At 42.6% G+C, this 12,101-nt stretch overlaps 1 protein-coding gene across 5 annotated transcripts in view; it reads left to right on the top strand.

Moving 5' to 3' along the window:
* The window catches only part of fhod3a (formin homology 2 domain containing 3a), a 55,308-nt gene that overhangs the window by 26,417 nt on the left and 16,790 nt on the right, over positions 1-12,101 (top strand). For 4 of the 5 annotated variants that reach the window (XM_035633345.2, XM_047331810.1, XM_047331811.1 and 1 more), the window contains exons 4-11: positions 1,525-1,592; positions 2,812-2,917; positions 6,699-6,793; positions 7,469-7,580; positions 7,703-7,797; positions 8,274-8,417; positions 8,637-8,872; positions 10,799-11,218. In XM_035633345.2, the coding sequence (XP_035489238.2) occupies positions 1,525-1,592; positions 2,812-2,917; positions 6,699-6,793; positions 7,469-7,580; positions 7,703-7,797; positions 8,274-8,417; positions 8,637-8,872; positions 10,799-11,218 (1,276 nt within the window). The remainder of the gene's footprint in view (positions 1-1,524; positions 1,593-2,811; positions 2,918-6,698; positions 6,794-7,468; positions 7,581-7,702; positions 7,798-8,273; positions 8,418-8,636; positions 8,873-10,798; positions 11,219-12,101) is intronic. The other variant, XM_047331812.1, reaches the window with a different exon arrangement.

Here is a 12,101-nt window from a genome sequence, read left to right as displayed (position 1 = left end):
ATGAACCAGCACAGATGTATATCATGAATGCTGCTGCTGATCTCGCAGAAAGGGTCCTGCAGGTGGTGAGACAGACAGGCCTGTAATTCCTCATTCTGTGTGGAATGATAATGATTTTGACCCTGGCCTTGGGTTAGCCTTGGCTAGCTTAGCGACGGTTACCGCCGCTCTCACGACTCAAAGGATAGACTGGCTGGCCCATGTCTGGGCCCACATCAGGGGGAGTGTTGGTTGTCCTGCTCTGCCCTTACTTCTGTACTCTTTCAACCAGGCAGCCACCTCCCTCCGGATGGACTGAAGGATTTATTAACTACACGCAAACTCAGGATTTACACACACAGGTTCCCAAACCCCCCGCTGACACACAGTTGAATGCACCACTGTTCTTGAGCACACAAATGGACAATATGGACACTCAACTTAACAGACTTTCAGCTTAACGCAGAGCACTTAGGAAAATAATTTCTGTTGTTGGATCATTCTAGGGGTCTGCACATGTTAATGCAAGTACTGTGTAATATGCACACACACACACACACACACACACACACACACACACACACACATCCCCTGTATATACAGGGGATGGACAAAAGTAAATCTAGTAAAATCTAGTACAACACAAATGCTCAACAAAAACATGTCTATACAAAAACATAATTTTACAGGCTTTATTGTCAACTGCTGTATAGAGACATATAAACACACACTTTAAAAGACAAGAGGAAGTTACAGAATGAGGATACAGTATGAGTGAAATGACAGCAATGATGTTCATGCAATGAAATAGAATGAAATATGATAGAATATAAACATAGAGAAACACATTCAAAAAAGGCTTATTGTAGTGATAGTACTATGTAGGAGAAATATTGTAGCACATAAAGTTCACACGGTCACAATAAACATATCTTAAAGCACTTTCGGAATGTCTGTGTGTTCAAGTGCAGAAATAATAAAAGGCTAAATATCAGTGTGATGGTGGAAGAGCTTTTGGTTCCGAGCGCTTTCTGTGTTGTGACCTGAATACTTCACTATTGAATCCCAGCCAGCAGCTCATTAACATTCCAGTACAGCTCTAAACACCACTGTAATGTGTTTGTGTGTGTGTGTGTGTGTGTGTGTGTGTGTGTGTGTGTGTGTGTGTGTGTGTGTGTGTGTGTGTGTGTGTGAGAGAGAAAGAGAGAGAGACCATGCACGTGTTGCTCTGCAAGTGAGGATGCGGTGAAAGTGTGTGATGAAGTGCCCGCCTCAGGTGGTCAGAGCCAAATGGTGTGATTCGTTCCTTTTACTGAAGATGTTTTATTGATCTAGTCGACAGAATGAAACATTTGGATAGTTAGATGAAAGGTGTGCAGTGGAAATACACGTAAACTGTGCAAATCAACTAAGACTGTCTAATGTCAGGTGGAAACACACTTTCATCACTTCTCATATGTTGGTTGTGTGTCACTCTACTATGCCTTTCCTACTGTTTGTTCAATTACAGTCAAAAAACACTTCTGTCTCTGTGTGTCTCTGCAGAAAGACTGTATAACTCCAATGGACGTGACTTAAGACGGGCTCTGTTCTCTCTAAAGCAAATCTTTCAGGTAATACACACACACACTCACACACACACACACACAAACACACACACACCCACACACATTTCACATGCAATTACACTCAGTTTGTTGTTGCAGAATTCAGTTGGTTATTGTGGCCACTGTGTGCTTCCATGATGACAGGGATCTCCATCAACGTGGCATTTCTCTCCCTGTGTGTATATCCGTGTGATTATGTATACGTCTTTGTGTGTGTGTGTGTGTGTGTGTGTGTGTGTGTGTGCCGACCGAGTTGTCCTCAGCAGTCTGGCCCTTGCTGCCTGCCAACTTTTCCTCTTTCACTTCACTTGACATGAGACTGAAATCGTGCATTATTGTCCACACTGTATCAGCCTGTGATTGATAGAGTATTTATTCTTTTAACAACAGATTCATGGACATGGCGCTCCACAGATGTGTGCTCACGAGAAGGGAATACCACCCAACAGTACCTTTGCACATGGTCACTGACACGAAATGCAAAGCCTTACTGGGAAAAATTACATGCAAAAGGTCAACATCAGGGCACCATGTTATTTAACGATTAGTAGTCTAAAAAAAATCTTTTCCAATGATAAACTGGATTCTTCACACATGTGAAATTGCACTGGAAATCGTCTCATCGAGTTGACTAATTTTTCCTTTACTGAATGTAAAGTCTCACACACACACACACACACACACACACACACAAAAGCACCCAAATATAACAACACATGGTTCAGCAAATAAAACAGTGATGTGAGAACTTTCAAACCTGTCATTTGTTGGGAGTTATCACATGTCTTTATTCTGTTTTACTCATTTATCCACCAAAAAAAAAATCATAAAAGCAGCCGTACCAATGAAACAGAGTGTTTTCTCCCAGGACCTGTGTTCATCTTTCTGTAAAAGCTCTTGATGGAGCGAAAAGTCACACAAAGACATCTGTTAGATAAGGAGTCCTTTGCGTCGGACACCTTCCTTGTTTTCAACATCCTCTCTACTCTTATGTAAAATGACATACAGCGAAGTACATGGTTGTTGACATGGAGTGTGTATCAGCCAGCCTGACGTGTGTGTTTGTGTTGGGGGAGCTCTGCCAACTTATATCTTCATCATGCACATTACTGCCACCATGTGGTATGAAGAGGTGGTCTGAGTTTTAGGAGAAGTTCTGTGTAGTTGTGTGCTGTTTGTAGTCAGTGTATGCTGTATTAACGTATGAACCTGTCCTATGCTTCAGGATGACAAAGATCTGGTCCATGAGTTTGTGATGGCTGAGGGTCTGACATGTCTCATCAAGGTGGGAGCAGAAGCTGACCAGAACTACCAGAACTATATATTACGAGGTACAGCCCCCCCCCCCTCTCTCTGATAACCAAAATCATAATCATGTACATATATATTACATGTATGAATACTGAAATGAATGCACAATATATACAGGGCATTGTTATGGGAAGAACAATTGAGAGCACTGAACAAAAACAACAACACATTTTATAGTAGGACTTGCTGAATAAACAGAGTAATAATGATATTGAGATTAGCAATGGAAAATACAAAAAAATACACGATGTGGATGAATAAAGAAAAGAGAAGAAAAAAATCTGAGGGGTGATCCAGCAGATCAGTGTGATCCCTAAAGGTTGAAAAACTGTGGAAGTTATTTAACTGTGGATGTTGATTTGCTGAATTTGGGGGGGGGGTTTTCAACTTTTTCAACACTCACTTCCTGTTTCTGTCCAACTTTCTCGTATTACTCTCTGTTTGTAATGAGCTCTGCCCCTTCAGTGAGCTTTGTAAAATCACACACCCTGGCATCTTTAGCACATCGGATGAGATTTAAATTGCAGGTGATGGAAGAAGAGTTCACAGCAGCAGTGCAGGCATCGGTCAGCTGCTGTCAAATATCACTCAATTCTACACACACTGTCCATCACCTCAAACAGCAGTAAATACACGAGTTCCCCAGAGAAGTTCTTACCTCCACCATTTCTCACTCAAACATACACGCACACACATTCCTTTTTGCACTTTTCCATAATTTCCTCACTCCAAACATGTGTCACGGATAATCATTTCACGAGTAGCGTAATTATGTGAGTGTTTTTGTTTGCTGTTAATTGCGTAATGACCAGCCATCGGCAGCCGTGTGATAAAACTTCCAGAGGCAACTCTGAGCAACCTCTCACTAAAACTTGCAAAATCGCCCCCAACAGCCCCCCACTAGTACAAACACACTGTAACGGGGGCTTTTACACTTCTTTATTTATACAACAAGCACTTCTGTCAGGTGAAAGGACCAAGCTGGCATGAGGTGATTGTATGTTGGCATGACACAAGCTTTCAAATATGCATTCATTTCTTGAAGTATATATGTGTGTAGATGCAGCTGGTGTTCTACAAATCTGGAATGAGAAGCTTTAATAAAGATATAATCAAATACAAATCACATAAAGTGATTAGATTGTTGGTTATTGTAAAGGGTTCATTTTAAACCAAAGATGAAAATATAAGCATAGACAAAGTGAACATGAGTTGTTGTTTTTTTTAAATCGTGTTGAACAACAAAGTAGCCGTTGTCCAATAATTGCTTTACAATTCCTTAATTAGAATTCCATATGGTCGAAGAGTGCTCTCCACTGCTTGTTTCTGCTCCTTTTCAGATGATTCGTCACCAACAGGAATGAGCCAGTACCTGTATTTCTTGCAGATCACTCTCCTTTTGGCATTAATTCGATTTTGCAGGATTACTTTGTAATTTTTCCCTGTTATCCTCGACGTGAAGGTCTTAGCATAGTTCTCCGCCTCAGCAACGCTTGTATCTGGTGTCAAGTGGATCCCTCTTCCATACGCTTGTCTGCGTCCTGCACTGTAGTGACTTGAGATGATTCATTTGGCTGCAGCCAAACTTGTTCCATGATAAGACCCAGGCCATTCTCCAGGTGCCGAGTGACTCCTCCAATCGTTGGTGCCCAGCCCGGTGTCCCCATCTGGATCTTTACATCTGACCTGTAAGGCAATGCGGTACCACCCTTTAGGGATCACAAGGCTCAGCCCCTCTCCTGCACTCCTGCCGAGTCCGTGAGATCAGTGAAGTCGTAGTCGTACTTTGGGGGGAAAAAATGTTCCTCACTGAGGAAAAAATCCTTCACATAAGCAAGTCTTTTCCTGATCATGGTTTTCAAGAAAAGGTCCTCAACAGACATAACGTCAACTGTTTCCTGTGGTCATGAAGTTGTAGATTTTGTCCAAAAAAGTGAAGATATAACTGCGATTTTCAAATCTGAGTCCAAATACATAACCGAAGAAGACACAAGCAGATTTTTCTCTTCTCTCCCTTTGTCTTCCTCATACTATCAATTCACACCAAAATACTTTATTCAGTACGTGATGAAAGCAGACTTCCCTATCTTTTTTTTGTGACACTCTTTTTTGACCTATGTTTTGAGTCCTGATTCATCTGTATCGCAAACTGACATGCAGTACAAAAGCAAGAGAAGCCGCTTCACATGACCTTTACAGACAAAGTAGAAATGTAGATTCAAGTGCACGAGAGAGAATTTTTTTAGCATCATGCAGTATATGTGCTAGAGCACAAGGCTGGCTTACAACCAACAACAGGAAACTTGGCGATAAATCAAGGCGGGAGTGAGGCTGCGACTAAGACTGATGAGTGTGCTCGTTCAGAGAGCGGGAAACCATATCATGCAGCCAAAGAGTTGCAAAACAAAAACTCTGTGGTCAGCTTCCAAACTTCTGATGGAGAGTTTCTGTAGGAAAGCTCCCAACACCCGAGAGAAAATAAAACACTGTGTGGAATTAAAATGACATCTCTTTATTTGTACACGGTTACAATTGAACAATAAATAAATGTGTTTTTCTAATGTGGCAAAGACACTGGATTGCATAAAGTTCAGAGAAAAGGATGTTAATGAAGAGTAAAAGCAACAGAGGGCTGATGCTTTGATGCAGTAGATCGTCAGATGGTGATTTTTCCAGTTTATTAACCACACAATCACATATATTAATATAATAATAATGGAAGACTCCCATTAGCCCAGCACTGATAAAACACTTCAGTGTGTAGCATTTAAAACTCTTGTAGTAACACATGAAATTTAAACATATTTTTCTATAAAAATGGAAACTGTAATAATTAGATATTTTTCAAAGTTCCTTAATTACAAGATTAGATAAATATACCATTTAATTTTTTTTATAACTTGTAATTTATAAAGCACCTGATAACCTGTAATCCTTTCCTGAAACATTAAAATTCATTCATTTTAAATGAGTAGAGGCTAAGAAATGTAACTCCTCGTGTATTATCTATGAAGGGTTTTATACCTGCTCATAATCATGTGTCCAAGAAATGATGTTTATTTATAACATTTGTAAATGCAAATATGTTTTAAAGTAAATTTAATTCCTGCTGGACTGCAATTTCTTTTAACATAGTAAGGAAATGTTATTGATTTACAAGTCTCAAAAGTGATGATAGAGAACTTCAAACAGTTTAATGTTCACACAGTTACCATCAGTTTAAGCGCTGGATGTAAATGACGGTTTAATGTGAAAAAAAATCTGCATTGACATAATTAATTTAATGCAGATAATCATTTCTTGTGTGATGTTGATGTTTACATTTCGAATGAAACAGAAGTACTAACAGTTATATGAGCTACCCAAGACTAAACCAAATAATGTGTAAGTGTTGTGGATCTTTTATTCAACTGCAAAATTATATTGATGCATCCAAAATCCATGCAAATTTTACATCCAAGATGAAGACAAAACATAACGACAGTTACCATAGGCCTTGACAAAGGCTCGTGAAAGTTCCAAGAGCAGCGGATAATTTGAACCGGGGTTCTATAAAAACCAGCAGAAGGAAGAATGAATATGAAAGTGTAAATACAGAGATCAAAGGTCATTCGACACAGTTACAGTGTTTCTTAAATCAACACTCATGTGGGGGAAAGAAACCGTGGGTCAAGTACCAGCGCATACGAAAGCAGGGACCACGTGCAGCACACAGTTGGTTTGTTTACAGTCAGCGTTGAATCATCTTTCTCTGCGCTGCCTCTCTAACGTTTCGTTTCTCTCGTCCCTCTTGTCTCTCAGCTCTGGGGCAGATCATGTTGTACGTAGACGGGATGAACGGTGTCATTGGTCACACAGAGACAATCCAGTGGCTGTACACGCTAGTTGGCTCAAAGGTATAGTCATGCATGCATGATAAATCACCCCATACTCCAGCTACACCCAAGTTCTCTCACACACAAACACACACAAATACACTGGCTGTCGTTGGCTCTGAGTTGCCCATCCATTGTGTGGTCGACATTATTTTGAGCTTTTATGCTCAGAAACACACGCACAAACACATCTGCTACTGATCGTATTCTGTGTCCTGACCTGAGGCTGGTGTCTTTCCTTGATTTTGTGGGTTATGGTATTTGTGCTGAAAGTCTCAGTCTTGATTCAAGTGCGTCAAGCCTGTCGTGGCTTTGTGTTCTTTTAATCTTTATTTATCATTTTTAATGTGGACAAAAAGCACATACAAAGACAACGAAGTACATTACACCACACCATATGCCATTAAACTTAGGGAAATTTATCCGAATTAAAGCATCTAAAGAAAAGCCCACATAACATTATGGAAATCATTATTAAGAAAAAAAAGACAACATATTATTCACATAAATATTATTATAAAACAAATAAGGTGTATATGTATTCCTAGGTGCCAGTACTGCCGAGTCTGTCATGTGGATTCTGACTGTCTGATTCAGTTTAAAAATGTGTCATGATCCAATGCGCAGGGATAAAATGTAAATTAAAGCTCCATCCGCATTCGGGACCAAAACAGTTTGTTTGTGTCCCTCCTTTAGTTCCGACTGGTGGTGAAAACAACTTTGAAACTGCTGCTGGTGTTCGTGGAGTACTCCGAGTCCAACGCTCCGCTGCTGATAGAAGCCATCACCTCCGTGGACGCCAAGAGAGGTACAGAGAAGTCACGTGTTCTCATTCATTGCGATGTTTGCTGATCTGATGGCTTGGTTTAATGCTCAGGCTGATGGACATTTTAGAGAGACGTGTGTCATGTTTTCGTTGGTAATCCCCAGGCTGCAAGCCGTGGTCCAATGCTATGGAGATCTTACAAGAGAAGGACGGAGTGGACACGGAGCTGCTGGTGTATGCAATGACCCTCGTCAATAAGGTGTCCATGTCTATAGTTTCTATACACTTAATGTTAAAGCTACAGTGTGCAATATTTAGAAGATCGTATTCACAGAAATTGAATATATTGTTCATAACTGTGTTCATACATGTATAATCACTTGGAGCAAAGAACCAATGTTTGTTCGTCAACTTTGAATGAGTTAAATATAGTAACATTAGGGGGACCCGACCTCCGTGTAAGTCGCCATGTTTGCTACGTCGTGTTGTGCTGCTTTCCGATTCTACTGCGACTGGGGAGGTCGGAAAAAAAAACAACAACTCCCCGACTACCGGGGACCGAGTTCAGAGGTATAATGGAACGCAGCATTAAATACGGTTGCAGGAAACGGTCCAGAGTTGCAAACCGCAACCAGGCACCACAAAAATACAAAAATTACACACTGGGGCTTTAATATACTTTAATCAGTAAGTACTGGATGAAGGCACAAGCCTTGACCTCCTTTCTTTTTGCAGACACTTGCAGCACTGCCAGACCAGGATTCATTCTATGATATGGTGGACGGTCTGGAGGAGCAGGGTGTAGAGGCAGTTTCCCAAAGACACCTGGGGCGCAAAGGCACTGATCTGGACTTGGTTGAGCAGCTCAACATCTATGAGGTTTGAGACCCACACAAACATATTCAGTCATAGGTCTACAATGAAAAATATTGCAATCTGATCGCAGCCTTTTATCAATTTTTCATTTAGTAAGTGCTGCTCACGTCCGAACATGACGTGACTTTACAGTATTTACAGTGTATTTGCTTAATATTAAAATTCTGGGAAGCACCTGTCTCCACTCCCAATTCACACCCAATCCACTCCCCCCCCCCCCAGATGACCCTAAGGCATGAAGACGGTGACGATGACAGCCAGCCTCCGCCAATGGTACGCCGCGACCGCCGACGAGCCAGCCTCGGGGGCGGGGACAAAAAGCGCGGCCTGGAGAGGAGGCGGAGCCGCAGGGCCTCCCTTGGGCGGTCGGGTTACGCCTCCCCGCTCAGCCCCGCGTCCCCGCAGAGAGCCGGCTTCCAGCCCCTCAGCGGACACAGAGCTGATGACATGAGCGAGAGGTGAGGGGACGGGGAGAGGGAGGACTTGTCACAGTAGCAGAGGGAAAAAGGGGAGTTGGTTTTCAACAGGTATGATGAGTGACTGTGATGCAAGATATCTCAGTCACCTCTTTAAAGACACACATGTGCAAACTCAGCTCAAGAAAGAAGTTCCGACTGACTCATACCACCCCTTTCTGCTTTAGGGCACTGTCAGGTTTCCTTCCATCCATGTAAGTTCAAAGGTCACTGAAAAAAACTGTCAGCTGTTGACCACTGTGGCCTTCTGTCTATAATTTCCCGCTTCTCACCTACATGCTGTAACAGCTATTAGTGTGTCTGCTGTTATATTAAGCACTCTTAGTGGGTTCTTTTTTTTGCTCTCCCATGAAACACTGGTCCAAACTTGTGCTCTTGTGCAGTAGATGAAATGAAACAGTTCTCTGCAGCCGCACAAGCCTTTACGGTTTGCTTGTACAAGCGTACACATTATTAAACCAGCACAGGCTTACTAAAAAGGGAGACTCTGAAGCCATCTGTAGCCGTTTACCTCCGGTAAATCTATCCTCTCTGTAGCCTCTCATTCACTGTAGGTCTTTCATTTCTATTGTGTTCCTCCTCCTTCATCATCAGGCTGCGTGTAACGTGACCGAAGCAGATTAGGTCCCATGTCTCAGCTAGTGTTGTGTGTGTGTGTGTGTGTGTGTGTGTGTGTGTGTGTGTGTGTGTGTGTGTGTGTGTGCGTGCATGCATTTGTGCGTGCGTGTGTGTGTGTGTGTGTGATCATACCAGGACACCTGTTCATCTTGAAAATGAAGTAAAAATGTGTATGTTAGCTAGAATTTGTCGACACGTGGCATTTTGGATGACGCGATGGGTGAAAGTTCTTTATGTCAGAGACTACGTCCTGCTTCATGTTATGCCTGAACACACAGAAAAAATAAACGCAGCCTTTATTGGCTTTCCCGTTTCGTCACACACACACACATGGCTCTGGTCTTGTGGAACAGCACCTGCAGCGCACGGCAACTCGACTGCAGCAGCACTCATCTGGTATCACTAGACAAAACAGTCTGGTGACACTGATCTCAAGTCAGTTGTTTCGGCCATGCTGTATTCCACTCCGAGCATTCCTTCTCCTCTTCCCTGTCATCATGTCTTGTCCTCATATGCATGTAAAACTTGCTAACTCGAGGCATGAAGTGTGTAATGAGAAACATGCATCCACCCATTCTCCTATTTCATTTTGTGTATTGGCTTGTCTTAATCCTTTTGTTTCTCTATCACTTCATCTCCATGTGATAGATGTCACGTCTCTTGTTGCTGTCTTTGGGATAAATGTGCGGTTTGGTAGTGCCGCTGTAAACATCATCTCCACACTTCAATCATCTCTTTTAGCTCTGTCTCTTCCTTTCCTTTGTTCCATTTCTTCGATGGTGATTTTTTACTTGCATGCCATTGTTGTGTATCGCATCATCTCTCCCTCCATCCCCTTCTTTACATTTTCCATTCAACACCCGCCCCCCCCTCACCCTCCACAGAGAGGAGGAGTATGAGGGAGGTGGAGAAGAGGAGGAGGAGGAGGAAGTGGAGACTCCAGTGACTGAGTCTGATTCCGATGAGCATGAGGGGGATGATACAGTTTCTTATAGGACCACCCCCAGGTATTTTAGGACATGGTGGTAACATGGAAATGAAATAGAGTTCTGTGGTCTTCTCATGTATCCCTGGGGGCTCTATATGTAGAGTCCCAAAAATATTAGCAGTCTCTTTTGTCACTGTTTTCTTCTGTATATCTGGTTGGTTTGATCTTCTTGTGGCATATATACATAGTTATTAATATCAGTGCAATACTCTGCGGCCCTTCAACTTGTTTTAGGGCTTCTCTTTCCTTTGCCATGTCACACTTTAACCCTTGTATCCTCTCAATCCATTCCTCTCCCTTAGCCCGGCTAGACATCTTCCATCCATTGTTCATAAAACCACCGTCCAGTCCATCACCATCACTTCCAGAAAGGGGAACAAATACGAGGAAGAGCAGAGGAATCAGACTGAACCACCTCCCGCGTCCGCCCTCCACTCCCCCTCCACTCCCAAGTCCTCTCCTCCTGCTTCCTCCCCTCTCAGCCCCCCATCCCAGCCCTCGCTCCTGGCCACCCTGCTGGCCAGGAAGAGGTCTGCTGTCACTGTCCCAGCGACTAAAGAGGTCAGCCCGCCGCTGCGCGGCAGCTCCCACCCCTCCCCCAACCGCCTGCCCTACCTGCCCCAATCGCCTTTCCACCTCTTCTCCTACGACCTTGACGAAGACCCGTCGCCGTCTGCTCCAGTCAAACCCAGCGAGGAGTCACCCAAAATGACGTCTCCCAGGTCAGAGGGGGACCAGGTTTCACTGTCCAATGAGAAGCAGTGCACTTTTTCACTTTCCACTTCTGTTTCTGGCTTTTCTGTTCTGGCACCAACTTGGATCACTTTGCACCACTTGTCGGATTCATCACCTTCCCTTCTCACAAGTTCTTTTCACTTCTTTGACTGCTCGACCTCTCACCTTCAGTCTGCCAGTGCACTTTTTATCACCTTCATATCTTTTTTCTTAGTTCTGCCACTGTTTAAATAGTCCTCTACTCTTGTTCTTAATCCTCACTTTCCCATTTTCCCGCGCCACTGCATTTCCCATCTTTGGACATCACCTGATGCCTTTTTGAATTATTTTTGTGTATATCTGCATTTTCTTTCTTTGCCTATTGGTGTGATTATTTTTATTGAATGTAGAATTTTCTGATCCTTGCTTTCACCATTCACATTCCTCTTTAATAGGTGTATGATGTAGTTTTTTTTTCTCCTGCTGGACAGGACTCTTATATCCATATGACCTACAACTCACCAATAAGAAGCTTGTTTCCTAAAATCCTACATTCAGATGCTCTGATCATGAATAATTGTGCGTATTCAAACAGAAATAGATGACCTATAGGTGACGTATAGGTCACAGTAAGGAGTTGCCACTATGCTTAAAATATATGCACACACATTTTTTTTCCCCTGTGTTATTTTGCATGTGGCACCAGAATCTTGAAAAATAACCCAGTAGTTTAAAAATAATTATTTGTTGCCTGCTAACACTTGCTAAATGAGCAGTCAAAGGTAAATATGTTTTAGTTGTGGACTGGAAGTGAGGAAAGACACCTTGCCTGGAATTTTCCCAGAAACACACACGAATAAACACCACAGCAGTTTCTAATTAGGGTCACTG

This window comes from Scophthalmus maximus, chromosome 5 (genome assembly GCF_022379125.1).
Source record: "Scophthalmus maximus strain ysfricsl-2021 chromosome 5, ASM2237912v1, whole genome shotgun sequence".
Classification (NCBI taxonomy): domain Eukaryota; kingdom Metazoa; phylum Chordata; class Actinopteri; order Pleuronectiformes; family Scophthalmidae; genus Scophthalmus; species Scophthalmus maximus.
The sequence above is the reverse complement of the archived record's forward strand: the minus strand, read 5'-3'. Positions and strand labels throughout refer to the sequence as shown.